General features: G+C 51.4%; 5 protein-coding genes across 5 annotated transcripts; 3 read left to right on the forward strand and 2 right to left on the reverse strand.

Annotated features, from left to right (window-relative positions):
- Window positions 1-2,381: 2,381 nt before the first annotated feature.
- DACRYDRAFT_117391 (uncharacterized protein) lies at window positions 2,382-3,807 on the forward strand (the record flags this gene model as incomplete). Its single annotated transcript, XM_040770373.1, has 5 exons — window positions 2,382-2,522; window positions 3,064-3,228; window positions 3,279-3,312; window positions 3,360-3,581; window positions 3,641-3,807. The coding sequence occupies 5 exons, from the start codon at window positions 2,382-2,384 to the stop codon at window positions 3,805-3,807; spliced, it is 729 nt and encodes a 242-aa protein (XP_040627319.1).
- Window positions 3,808-4,860: 1,053 nt separating this feature from the next.
- DACRYDRAFT_109145 (uncharacterized protein) lies at window positions 4,861-5,649 on the forward strand (the record flags this gene model as incomplete). The annotated part of the gene is made up of 1 exon (XM_040768823.1): window positions 4,861-5,649. The coding sequence occupies one exon, from the start codon at window positions 4,861-4,863 to the stop codon at window positions 5,647-5,649; it is 789 nt and encodes a 262-aa protein (XP_040627320.1).
- Window positions 5,650-8,296: 2,647 nt separating this feature from the next.
- On the reverse strand, window positions 8,297-8,839 carry DACRYDRAFT_16890 (uncharacterized protein; the record flags this gene model as incomplete). The annotated part of the gene is made up of 2 exons (XM_040771241.1): window positions 8,297-8,304; window positions 8,356-8,839. The coding sequence occupies 2 exons, from the start codon at window positions 8,837-8,839 to the stop codon at window positions 8,297-8,299; spliced, it is 492 nt and encodes a 163-aa protein (XP_040627321.1).
- A 533-nt stretch (window positions 8,840-9,372) lies between these two features.
- On the reverse strand, window positions 9,373-10,056 carry DACRYDRAFT_23318 (uncharacterized protein). Its single transcript, XM_040773199.1, has 2 exons — window positions 9,950-10,056; window positions 9,373-9,904 (listed from the first exon to the last, which is right to left on the reverse strand). Exons 1-2 carry the CDS (start codon window positions 9,950-9,952, stop codon window positions 9,392-9,394), a joined length of 516 nt encoding a protein of 171 aa, XP_040627322.1. The 5' UTR covers window positions 9,953-10,056; the 3' UTR covers window positions 9,373-9,391.
- A 663-nt stretch (window positions 10,057-10,719) lies between these two features.
- DACRYDRAFT_68588 (N2227-domain-containing protein) lies at window positions 10,720-12,468 on the forward strand (the record flags this gene model as incomplete). The annotated part of the gene is made up of 5 exons (XM_040775877.1): window positions 10,720-11,437; window positions 11,511-11,867; window positions 11,917-12,072; window positions 12,125-12,249; window positions 12,305-12,468. 4 exons carry the CDS (start codon window positions 10,720-10,722, stop codon window positions 12,157-12,159), a joined length of 1,266 nt encoding a protein of 421 aa, XP_040627323.1. The 3' UTR covers window positions 12,160-12,249; window positions 12,305-12,468.
- Window positions 12,469-12,596: the final 128 nt, after the last annotated feature.

Here is a 12,596-nt window from a genome sequence, read left to right on the forward strand (position 1 = left end):
TCGAGTTGTTTCGGTGCGAACGCAGAAGGTGGGGGACCTTGTCTTGGACGGTTGGCAATCCAAGTGAAATGGAGAAATGGGAGCGCTTCCTTCTAGTTGTTGCCTTGCGAGTAGGGGCACTTCTCCGAGAGGAAGATGCGGACGCAACAGAAGGAAAGAGGGCGAGATGACGAGGAGGGGTACGTCACTGCGATGGGGCAGCAGGACAGAGAGGATGTGCTGGCTCGCTGTGGTAGTTGAGCGGGCATAGTGTAGTATTGGTATACGAGTCCATAAGAGTTGTATCGGCAGGACTGAATACGGGTCGTTAGGTTAATTTCGACACACGAGGAGGCTAGAAACGCACGGTGGACGATGGACTGTTAACCTAAATCGCACCGCATCAAGAGCGCATACAACCCGCCCGACACCGTCTCTCTCGGTCGTTGAGGAAAAGGGATGCGTGCATGGGGTGGATGGGTGCGTCTGGAGCATCAGATCGAAGGCGGCTGTTCTGCGTTGAGGAGTGCGGTGAGAGCAAGACTAAGGACGCACTGACTTTACTCTTGTACGCTCTCCATCACTGTCATTTACTTTCTTGACTATAGCCTGTATCGCTGTTCGGATCTACAGGGCGTATTCCTTAGACGATATAGTTGGCTGTGGTCGTTGAACGCATCTTCGTTGGTTGACGTAGAAGTGTGGCTGGGTGCAGTAGTCCAGGAGAGCTGTGATGGGTTTGTGTTCGATCGAGTTGGTCATGATATGGACAGAGGTATGGGAAAGATATAGCCCTGACAATGTGACTGGGCTAGGTGCACACAGAAGGGTATAAGAGGGAAAGGGAGGGTAGAGTGATGACATATATCGCCATGGTCGAGGAAGACACGAGAGAGGTTAAGAAGCCAAGGACTGACAACTCCGCGGCGATAACCGGTGCACAGCCACTGCTTCCTATTCACAAGCGTGCGCATAGCCTACTCTGTTTTCCGTAGGTTTCTTGTTGACCAATTCTCAGCCATCACCATACTCGTCGCTTTCCTGTTCTCTGTTCGTACAGCAAGAGTTTTGGTGCTCTCCGAACGTACAATACCCGAATATGGCGTTGTACATCCCACGATACGGACCTCATGCTCCCTCTAACTGACTAACTGATCCGGAGGAGAGCTGGAAAGACTACAACAACAAGCGCACCCTCGCAGTGGGAACCTATACATCGGCTACATCCTTGAAGATCAGTGTATGTATGTATATGGCCGTTATCCCGCAGAGCAAACGGGAGGACCAGGTCTCCATCCTCGCCAAATGACTTGACTACTTGTATCCCACCAACTACCCTTGGGCGCCGGAGGACGCCCTCAGTCTTGCAGGCGTGTGTGTCACGGCTGTTGATGGCAGCGACGAGCGCTGAACGCTGCTTCTGCCTGACTGTAGGACAAGATTTGAGCAGTACAATTGAATATGAGAGATCGTCTGCAGGAAATGGCACTCTTAGGATCGGCTGTCGACGTCGCGTGAATGCGCGTCCTCATCGTTGCCTCCGACGTCTTCGTCGACGAGGTCCATAATATTCTGGTAAGAAAGACTCTACAACTTGTCCTCCTATTTCACTCATGTTTGAGGTCAGAAGGTGAAAGATGGCTGCAGATCGTGCCAAAGAGCGCTTGATGCTGCCAAATGCGCTACGAAAGAACGCCACATTCAGCGGGACACTCCCTCCCAAACAGCGATGAAGCCCCGACTTCCTGAGCCTGCGAGCTCGTTTTCCAGCTCTTGTCAGCGGCGTCATCATCGCTGATGTGCTGATACTATGGGAATCCCCTAAATCTTGTCTTCCGGCAACGTTCGTTCTATGCTCGCAAACAACCAAAATCTACACGGCAGAACTGGATTGGCGAACATTTGAATGTATGGTCGTGGATCCATCGTTCGTCGCTGATGTGGGTTCAAGGCGCACGGATATTTACCTCGATCCTCCAGCGTATCTGACTGCTTGCAGAGGAGATTAAAAACGGCGGCGGAACAAGCATAAGACTGGGCCGATATTTGCAGCACATCCGTTTGCATACAAGCGGGAGGATGGAATCAGCCATTATGGGAGGATGGAGAGTTTCCAGTGCTGAAAGGACGACCAGTCTTGCTTGATCGCATCGATGTACAATCATCTTGAGTGTCGTCACGAGTTCTCGAGATTTTCAGCCCTCTGCCTCCAGCGGTTGACGGCGGCCTCATTGTGCGGAACGAAAGCGGGCAACCGACTAGCGTTTTCGTGGATAATTGCAAGGCAGCTCATCGGTATGCCCTCTTCTTGCAAGAATTTGTCAACGTCTCTCGATTGTCATCCAGCTGCGAAGCGATCCCCTGACGGCGAGGCACACCTGTTCACGTACGATAAAACCGCCATGCGAGACGCTCTTGACCATGGCTTCACACATATCCAAGATGCGGCGACATATCCGAACTACGTCGATTTCTTCGCGAGGCGCGCTTCGTCCGCATTTCGATTAGCATTATCTCTGACGACGGATAAGGAGATGATTCCTGTCCGTGATATCAACGATGACGTCAGATACGCGTCGCTGTAATGGCCCATATTGACGGTGACGCGTATTGGGAAGGGAAGCTCTTCGGATCTGCCGATAACCGTCTTGACATAAGAAGCGACAAATTCTTCATGGACAGCACGCAAGTTCCTTCGGGCTTTTTTAAGTTTACATCTAACAGCCAAGTACGAGCTGTAGGATTGCTGGGGTGGTCATGTTAGAGCTGTTCTCAGGTCAGCAATGATGTGCACTTCCTGGACCAGAATTACATGATCATTAGACAAGCCGAACAAAAAATCCGCTGCTTTTGAGTACTCCAGAAGCAATGTCAACTCTCATCACGGGTTTCATCGAAGATGTGAGTCAAGATGAATGTAAATGTCCCTTGGTATTGACAAAAGTTTGATCGGTCTGGCAAGTAGTACGCGAACTCTGGAAAATCAAATTGGGTACTCACATCGATATCACTCGAAGAGTGTCCATTGTATAGAAGTGAGTTCACCTGAAGTTTTTAAGATCGTTTCTTACTTTTGCTACGTAGGATCGAGCAAACAACGCCGCACCCAATGCTTTTGAGAGCGGATCGAGGGGTTTAGAGCAGGCATATCGTCAACCGCGCATCGAACATGCGCAAAGCTTAACCCAAGAGGACATTCAGCGTTTCAGCAAGCTGGGAGGTGATTGCCAGTATGCAACGTACCCATGCGTACGTTCCTAGTATTTGTACACGTCTTCAACGTACCTTGGTTGTGACAGCACACGGGACGTCGGTTACGCAAAATTGCGCTTAGTTCGCCCCCTTCCTCTGTTACAAGGCGTCGCTAACTGCCTGACAAGGTTTTGAACGTGTCAAAGGTGCCTACGCATGGCGTACGCTGTTTGACAGCAGCGCAAAGTTAGCGAGAGGATCGGACTTCCCAGTGGAAGGTATCAATCCCTTGCTTGGGGTTTACGCCGCCGTATCACGACTCCGGCCTGACGGCACATCCCCTCATGAGCCTCAGGCCTGCTATGTAGCGCGCCTCGCCTTTTTATTCTTTACCAACCTTGAGGTCATAGGTTTCCGGAGCAAAACCTCACGCGGCAAGAAGCGCTGCACAGGATGACGCTCGGCGCAGCCTATGTGGCGTTCCAGGAGAAAGAGCTAGGGTCGATCAAGGTCGGGAAGCGTGTTGATCTGGTTCTGCTTGACCGAGATATCATCAAAGTGCCGCAAGGAGAAATCCTGATGACGAAGGTCAACGCGGCCATCATCGACGGGAAGATCACGTATGGGTGGATGTGAGGCAGGGTTCTTGTCTCGTTCGCCTGCATTGGATGGCAGTAGAATAGGCAGCTCTGGATAATATGGCATTTTTCGACTACGGTGGTGGGTAATATAGAACTGTGGATATAGACATATGTGTGTGACAATAGCGGTACTCATTGGAAGGTCCATGTATTGCAAGATTGCAGGAGGACCAACTACATGTGCGCGGATGAAGGAAAGTATCATCGCAACTCTCTGAGTGCGGTACCTCTATCTCTTTCCGACGCGGGTCGATCCACCCAACCCGCCATGTGGGAAAGATAAACTGCAGAAAACGGACCGGCAGGACCCAAAAGGGAGCACGGCCTGAAAATCGTTTCGGCTGTCTGAAGGGACTTATCGTCTCCTCTGTCATCCCTCCCCTCTTTCTCAAGACTGATGGCACGATTTCAAATTATTCGGCTACTCTGCAGTTTCAGCCTTCCATCTCGTCAGCCTGTCCCAAAGCTGTTCGCGGGATATGAAGAATTGATGCAACTTTTCAAGCCACCTCGAGCCAAGTCTGCATTCCAGAAGATCCTGAAACATTGCTGGAAACGGAGGGACATACGGTTGCCCGACGTCGGGCCGTCTGCAACCATCATTGCGACCGGATTTCTGCTTGTGCTGAGGTGTTGTCCTCAGGCTGGTAACTAGTACTGTTGGACGACCATGATGTCGTGAAAACGCGACTACAATGCGGCACTGGACGTCGTCCGCCATCACACCGGTGTTTCTCTCGCGGCACACACACAAAGGTCGATCAGGCGGGCTTTGCATGTGCATAGTTTATTGTTCAACATATATTAATTTGTTTCCAATACACGTAACGAGCTATTGTCGTGCCATTGGTTCTCCCGTCTCAAACAATATTTGTCGTGCTGGCGGTTAAGGCTGTGCTTAGACCGGGAGCAAGTTGGATCATATGGAGGCTGAGACGTGACACTACTTTTCTCGTCTATACTCCGTTTGGGGAGGCAATCTCTTAAAGGTCCTTGCTGGCAGCACACTCTGAGTCCTCTACCTCAACCAATCTCCCTATGACAGACGATGGCCCAACAAGCAACCGTTTCCACATTTTGGGTAACACCACAGCAGGCGGAACCCCCAGTGACACTCCAATCCTGGCCTCCTCTCTGGCCACCTAGATCCCGAGTCGGGATGCCCGGTGGTCCACCGATAGCCAACCCACACAGTCTTTTAGACTTCTTGTGCGCTCGTGGAGAGGACATAGTCGATTCTACACTGCACAGCAAACGTGGCAGTTCCACTACAAATAACCTCTGGCTTCAAACCGCTCCGCAACTCATTTACGGCAATTCAGCATGTTTCGACCAATTTGTGGTCGAACTGGCCCCTTGGCTGGCTGCCATCCCAGTCACGTCTCTGTGGAACGGGCCGCTGGAACCAGACCCGCTTCCTGCATGCTCTGACGAGGGAGACATTCACATTGCTCTTCAGAGGGACTTTTTGCCACGTGTACGAGCTGCGCTTAGGCTGCTGAGAAACCATTTTGCTCCCGGAACAGTGCACGGCGAGGTACCATCCGCTATTCCGGCGCCCTTCTCCAAGGTATCTATCACAGTCGATCAATGTCATGCCGGGTTCTATCTCCCTCACTGGGACAAGGCACTGCGTAACACCTCACCCCCTCACAAACCGGACCTCCTCGGTTATAGACTTGGAGATGGTGTGATGCCCCCGCCCGCTCAGCTTCTCGTTCCGCCCCAACATCCGCCCCAACGATTGGCCCAGACTTTGTTTCCCTGGCATAGCAACCGCCTCGCTGGAGAAACAAGCCTTCTTGGAAGTTTCGTTACGACGGTTCAGAACAAGTGAATGTTCTGCCCAACGTTATGGCCATCCTACAGACCGCTTACTACATGCGGCAAAGAGGCCCTCCCCAACACCCGCAGGTCCCGCCTTCTTCTCGACGAGGGAGCCGGTTTGGGTTTATTTGCACGGATCAGCATCTCCACGTACTTATCAAGGTTGCGGGGCGGCAAGGACAAGTGGCCGTACTCGTGTCACGACCCATATCAATGCGGCACGGTCTGAATGCAAACTCCCTTCCAGTTCTACTAAATTCACCACAACTTGTGACAGCACCTCTCGCACTGTTCATCCTCTGTCAGCCAGCTGCAGGCGACGAATGGTGGTGCCTCTGAGGTAGCAAGCCGAAGATCGACGCTCATACAGGTAACGTAGATCACCGGTTCGCGGGTCAACCCAGTCCCTGGGTCACTTTTGTCGTTACTATTGCGAAAAATTTTCTTTACACCATATCTTGCTTAAAATAATGTCATCTGCTTCAAGAGAGCGTAGAGTGCTGCTGGCGATCCAGGCAATCCGAACCAACCCAGAATTGTCCATTCGTCATGCTGCAAAACTGTACAACGTGCCCAATACGACGCTGCAGCGCAGGATGGGAGGAACAGCTTCCCAGGCAGATAGACGGAGCAAGCTGGCAAATCTGACCGTTGCAGAAGAGGAGGCGCTTGTCCAGTACATACTGGCACTGGATGCCAGAGGGTTTTCGCCCCGGAGAGCAGATGTGCGAGATATGGCTGATCTCCTGCTGGGCAAGCGGACGGGGAGAGGTGTTGGACAAAACTGGACCGACCGCTTCATTGCTCGACGACCAGAGCTGCAAACCCGCTTTTCTCACCCATATGACCACCAGCGAGCCCTGAAAGAAGATCCGGAGACTCTGGGTGCCTGGTTCCGCCTTGTTGCCAATATGCAAGCAAAGTATGGCATCCAAGACATCGATTTCTACAACTTCGACGAAACTGGCTTTGCCATGGGAATGATCCGAGCTGCCATGGTTGTGACACGCTCTGAGCGGACTGCCAGACCAAAGGCTATCCAGTCGGGCAATCGAGAATGGGCAACGGCCATCTGTTGCATTGCAGCAGACGGTCACATCGTCCCCCCATTTCTCTGTGTTGCCGGCCGGTATCATCTTGCCCCCTGGTACACAAGCGGCGCCATTCCAGCAAATTGGGTTGTCAAAACCACTGAAACTGGCTGGACAGACAATGCTACCGGTCTAGAATGGATTCGACACTTTGATCAGCATACCCGAATTCGTCAAACAGGTCGCTGGCGGATGCTGGTGCTCGACGGACATGAGAGTCATGTCAATGCTGAATTCAATGACTATTGCAAATGCAACGACATCATTCCAATCTGTTTACCAGCACACTCCTCTCATCTCACCCAGCCTCTCGATGTCAGCCTTTTCGGTCCTTTAAAGAAAGCATATGGCGCACAAATCTCACATCTCATCCAAGCCAGCATCACCCATGTCACCAAGGACGAGTTTTTCCCAGCATTTCGAGCGGCATTTGATAAAGTATTCACAACCCAAAACATCAAGAGCGGATTCCGTGGTGCTGGACTAGTGCCATTCGACCCAGATATAGTGATTTCAAAGCTGGATGTGCGTCTGCGAACGCCAACGTCTCCGGTGATCTCCGACTCGCCAGCCCAACCCTGGGTCTCTCAGACGCCCAAGACCGCTCATGAAGCACTCTCCCAGTCCACTCTCATCAAGGATCGCATCTCCAGACACCACAGCAGCTCTCCAACATCGATTTTGAACTCAGTTGATCACTTGGCAAAGGCGGCAGTTGCTATGACCCATCAGCTCACACTCCTCACCCGTGAGGTCAGCGCACTTTGACAAGCAAATGAGACTCTTTCAAAGCGACGACGGACAAAGCGAAAGCGACGACGGACAAAGCGAAAGCGACGACGAACAAAGCGAAAGCGACTCCAAGATTCTGGACCACTCACAGGCGAGATGGCCAGCCAGCTTCTGGTCGAAATGCGAGTTGTTGTACCAGATGGACAGGAGGAAGGTGTAGGAGAGGGACAGCCAAAGCGCCGGAGAACTGGTCCGCGCCTCTGCAGAATCTGTAGAACTGCTGGTCACAATGCTCGAAACTGTCCAGCAGCAGCTACTATTGACAGCGCACCCTCTGTGCCCACAGTTTGAGAAATAACATTGAATTTGCAGTGTTATCGCAATTTTACATGAGCGAGGTCAGGGAAAGTGACCTACAAACTGGGTTGACCCGCGAACCGGTGATCTACGTTATGTCAAACGCAGACACATTGTCTTGCGGGAGCTGACCACAGATACAGTTCAATGGATGGCCTTAGGTACTCGCATGTTGCTCAGATGGGGAGCCATTCCTGTTTGCCTGGCCATGTGGACAGCTTAATTTACCGATGCTTCTCGCCTCGAAAGTCTGGAGCGCAGTCAAATACTGTTAACGTAACAAGATAATAGAATCCAGTCAAATCTCTTTATTTGTGATATCTGGAGAAAGTTGCGAATGAAAGTTGCGAGGCAATTTGTACATAGCTTGCAGTCTCAACAACATAGATAGGTGGTCGTTACCAGGAAAGGAAGGCCAGGAAACAATCTGTCCTGTATTTGTCGAGACGATGAACGAGCGAGGGCCCAGAAATGACTTCAACAGTCTGTAGATGTAAGGTCAGAGCGGGAAACTTCTCCATTCAAGGTAAACATACCGTATTGTTCGACATTGGACATCATATTCCAGGTTTGCTGAATGCTGATACCCAACCATCGTTCAGCAGCTGGGCCATACATCGCACAATCGAAATCGATCACCACTACGTGAGTACCAGGTACGGGGCGGATGACAAAGTGTTCGGGTTTGATGTCCAGGTGAACCACACCTGCAGCAAGCACGTCGATCATGGCGCGGAGTGCCGCGTACTTGAGCTCTTTGGAAATTGGCATCCCCGCCAGGGATGCCCCATCCACGAACTCTGTGACCAGGATGGCATATCCCGCCACTAAGTTGCCTAACATGCTGTCAGGGGGGATATTCTGACGCCAGCCGTAACAACGAGGAAGGGATTCTGGATTGGTTTCGTAAGCGTGCCGAAACGCTGCGTAGACGGCTCGCTCAGTGCAGAACCTGTCTTCACCAGTGACCTCTTCATCATTGGGCGGCGGATACTGTCTTTCTATGAGCAAGTCCGACATGTCTATCGAGCGGTGACATTACTGCTTTAATAAAGACTTGTTTTCCCTCCAGTGAAGCCTTATAGGCGACATTGCCGTTGTCTGTGGCGGATAGAATCTTCACATCCGTCAGTTTATCTATATCTTCGTCACGTAGCTCCGGCAGCAGAGCGACTTCATCAAAATCTGGCGAAATATCTTCCGGAATGTGAACGGGAGGCTGATAGAACACGTGTAACGCTTCAGCCGGATCAGTAATGACTCTTATGCCAAAGTCGTCAAAAGGATTGTCTTCATGAGCGCCCTCTGCACATCCCTCCTCCATTTCCTTCGCTCGGGTCCTGGCACTGAACTCACTGATGCAACGAGGGGGCTTGTACGTTTCCCTAAAAAGCATTCTTGCGGATTGTCGAGACAAAATATTGTTCTTATAACTTGTCGCTATGACCCCGGCAACTATGAGTGGCTGTGAAGCAAACGGAGTCATTTGTTACTATGTCCACTTGCCGGAGGTCGGCAGAAGCTCCGAGGCTCGTCCCTTTTCTTCTAAAATCTATCTGTATGTATTCACATCTACAATTGCACCACTGGTGCATTGTCCTGTACAGTAACACCATGCCGGATCGCATGCAGCCGTTGTATCAGTAGGAAATGCGCTCTAGCTAAAAATCTACTGTACAGTTCCAAAGGTTCTTCATGAGAAGGAAGGTTGATGAAGTCGTTTTCGTGAAGATATATCAGCACTCCAATCGCCCACCATGCGCAGCTGAATTCGTAACCTGGGGGTAAGATATGTGGATCCATGTGAAGACCATACTGTTGGATGAGCTCGTCGAATTCAGGCACCTCGAAATCGAGCGACGAGCTCACGAGGATGCACCCCGCATAGGCCACACTCGCCGACAGCGTGATCTCGCTGAGGTGATTCGTCTCCCACCGTCCTGAGCTGTCGTCTACTTGATTCTCCTGGAAAGGATATGTATCGGGGGCCCTAGAGTCTTGCGCAACAATGCTCCAGCGGAAACTTGTTGCCACCCCGTGGTCGTTTAGGCCCCTATGATAGAAGGCGAGTCCTATCTTGATAGTCTGAGAGACTGTGAGTGGCACCCGCCTGAAGCAAATGTATCTCACCATGTTTTTACGGACTGTGTTTAGCTGCCACAAGCAGATGTGCAATGGGTCGCGTCTAAATAGATGAACTAGATCTGCGCGCTCCTTGTCGACTGTGATAAAAGTTGCCGTTTTCCCTTGTCGGTCAAGGCGACGGAGTTCATGCTGTTGAAGGCATAGTTAGACGAGTGCCATTGTCTGAACCTGTCATTGTCCTAACCTATCGTTGTGCTCTTTGATCAATTGTTGGCAGCCCTACCACGCTATGTCGGGCTGTCTGGAAAGACATTAGTTCACACCTGGCAGCCCTACTCATTTTGTTGTTTTCGCATGGATCAACGATGACCCGCCATGTTGTACAACACTCGATCTATTTTCTTTTGTGTAACTTTCCCGGGTGATGCAACCTAAATATCCAGATCAAGACAGCACGTTGACTAGTGATGCCCTGAACGCCGACTTGTTCGGGTACATTTCCTTACCATGCTTGGACTCGAGTCAGCGTCCTCCATCTTCTTCTACTACTTCGCTTCGTCGGGCTCATATCATGGAGAGATACCAAGAATTATTGTGATTAATTGTGATGTCTATGCACTGCGGAGTGCTCGCAATACCGAATGTTCGCGAGAGCTCAACCTCTTACGATAAGGATATAACGTCGAGCTCAGCCTGACTGTGGACGAGGCACATTACTCTTGATTTCACCCAAAGTAAGTTCATACATGTTGTTTGTCGCTTTATTAATATGTGATCCCATACAGGCTGCTCAGCCGTCAAAGCAATCAGAGACGATGCGCAGCTCTCTCTACCTCACCCGTTGTCTCCCTCTTGTCCTGACCACCTTCCTCTTCTGTTACTTCGCCCTTCAGTGCTCCTCCAACCTCCTACAACTCCATCCAATATTATCTCGACTCTCTGAACGGGCTGATGCTTTGCATGAAGCCCTCATATCCCCTCTGGCCTCCGATCGTCACCCTCCGCTACGACCCCTTGTCGGCGAGTCAAACGCGTCTGATGAGCTGGCGGTCAAGACCATCAAACACCTCTCCCATCTTCCCCCGGGGCTCGCAAATACCATCAACAGCTACGAAAACTACCACCACCTTGCCCTGGACGTCATCTTCAAGAAAGAGTCTCGCTACCTCCGGCAGTCACCCACGAAGATCGCCCTATCTCAGAAGCTGGGGTACGACAAACACTTTGATGCTGCACGCAAGGGAATAGCGGTGAATGCCAAGTTTGCGACTGAGGTGGCAAGACATGCGAGGGACGTGTACAAGGTGGGGGAAAGCGAGATCGGGGAAGAGGAGGACGCGGACTACCATTTGGTGGACCTCTCGTTCGGGCACTTGTCGAGGGATTGGTCCGCACAAGGAAAGCCGGAGAGGGATGCCGTATTCCCTCCTGTGCTCGAGGCGCTCTCACACTTCTTCGGTCCCCAAGCGAATGGATTGAGCAGTGGCGGGAAGCGGGTGCTCGTACCAGGGAGCGGGATGGGCAGGTTGGCGAGTGACATTGCTGATCTGGGTGAGCAAGCTTAGCCACGCTGTAGATTTGTAGACTGATGTTGGATATTTGACAGGATTCGACGTTACCGCCAATGAGCTCGATTACGGCTCCATCGTCACCTATCGTCTTCTAGTCAACAGCTCCCTCACTCCGTCACTACACACGCATTCGCTACACCCCTTCAGCACGAAATGGACACACCAAGCACTTCCCAACGCGCGCTTTTCGCGTATCACCTTCCCCGACCATCGACCTAACGTAGACGTCAAGCTGGTGGAGGGGGACTTCCTAGATGTGTTTGAACACGAAACAGGGGTGTTTGATGCTGTCGTGACCCTCTTTTTCATCGACATGAGCCAGAGCGTGATTGACTTCCTGGCAAACATCCATAGGCTGTTGAAGCCTAGAGGACTGTGGGTCAACCTCGGACGTGCGTTCACTCCTTATCCCATTCCCCCTGCAGCCGCTCATCACCACAGCGCTGAAATGGGGCACCCATGCGGACCTGCAACTCTCAGTGCTTGAAGTACTCGAGCTTGCTGAGCTGCTCGGGTTTCACGTCGATCACACTTCCCGGAAAAGCATCGACAGTGTATATGCAGCGCAACCGGACACGCTGTTGAAGTTCACTTATGGTGGGTGCACTGCTTGGATGGAGGGACAGTTCTAACGTCTTGACCCTGGCAGTAACACAGTTTTGGACGGCAACAAAGCGGATGTGAAGCGTATTCGGATGAGCGAGGGACACTTGTGCCGTATTATCAGTCGTCACTAACACTCGCAATGGGATATGAGAATGTGATGAGCTGCAGGTGAATTCTTTTCATATTCCGAGAGGTCCAACAGAGTCTCACACGTTCGATAAAGCACCAGCCCGCACTACTCGCTTCATAAGTGCGTCCGGTAAACTGCGGCTCCGTTCAAGGAATGAGGGAGGGACAGTCTTAGATGAAATCGCACCAGTGAGGTGGAAGGACACGGTCACGCCGGTCCAGAATGAGTGACCACAAATGACAATGCCATCAAGGCGTCAATTTCCAGACGTTGTATCGTCTGTGCTTGTAATACAATCCTTTCCCTATACAGTAGGTTCATTTGAACTGAGAGCGCTGCTTCTATTTGTGGAGGAACATGCATTTGGGTGGAGTATCAGAGATGA

The sequence above is a fragment of the Dacryopinax primogenitus genome (assembly GCF_000292625.1).
Source record: "Dacryopinax primogenitus strain DJM-731 SS1 chromosome Unknown DACRYscaffold_13, whole genome shotgun sequence".
Taxonomy (NCBI): Eukaryota; Fungi; Basidiomycota; class Dacrymycetes; order Dacrymycetales; family Dacrymycetaceae; genus Dacryopinax; species Dacryopinax primogenitus.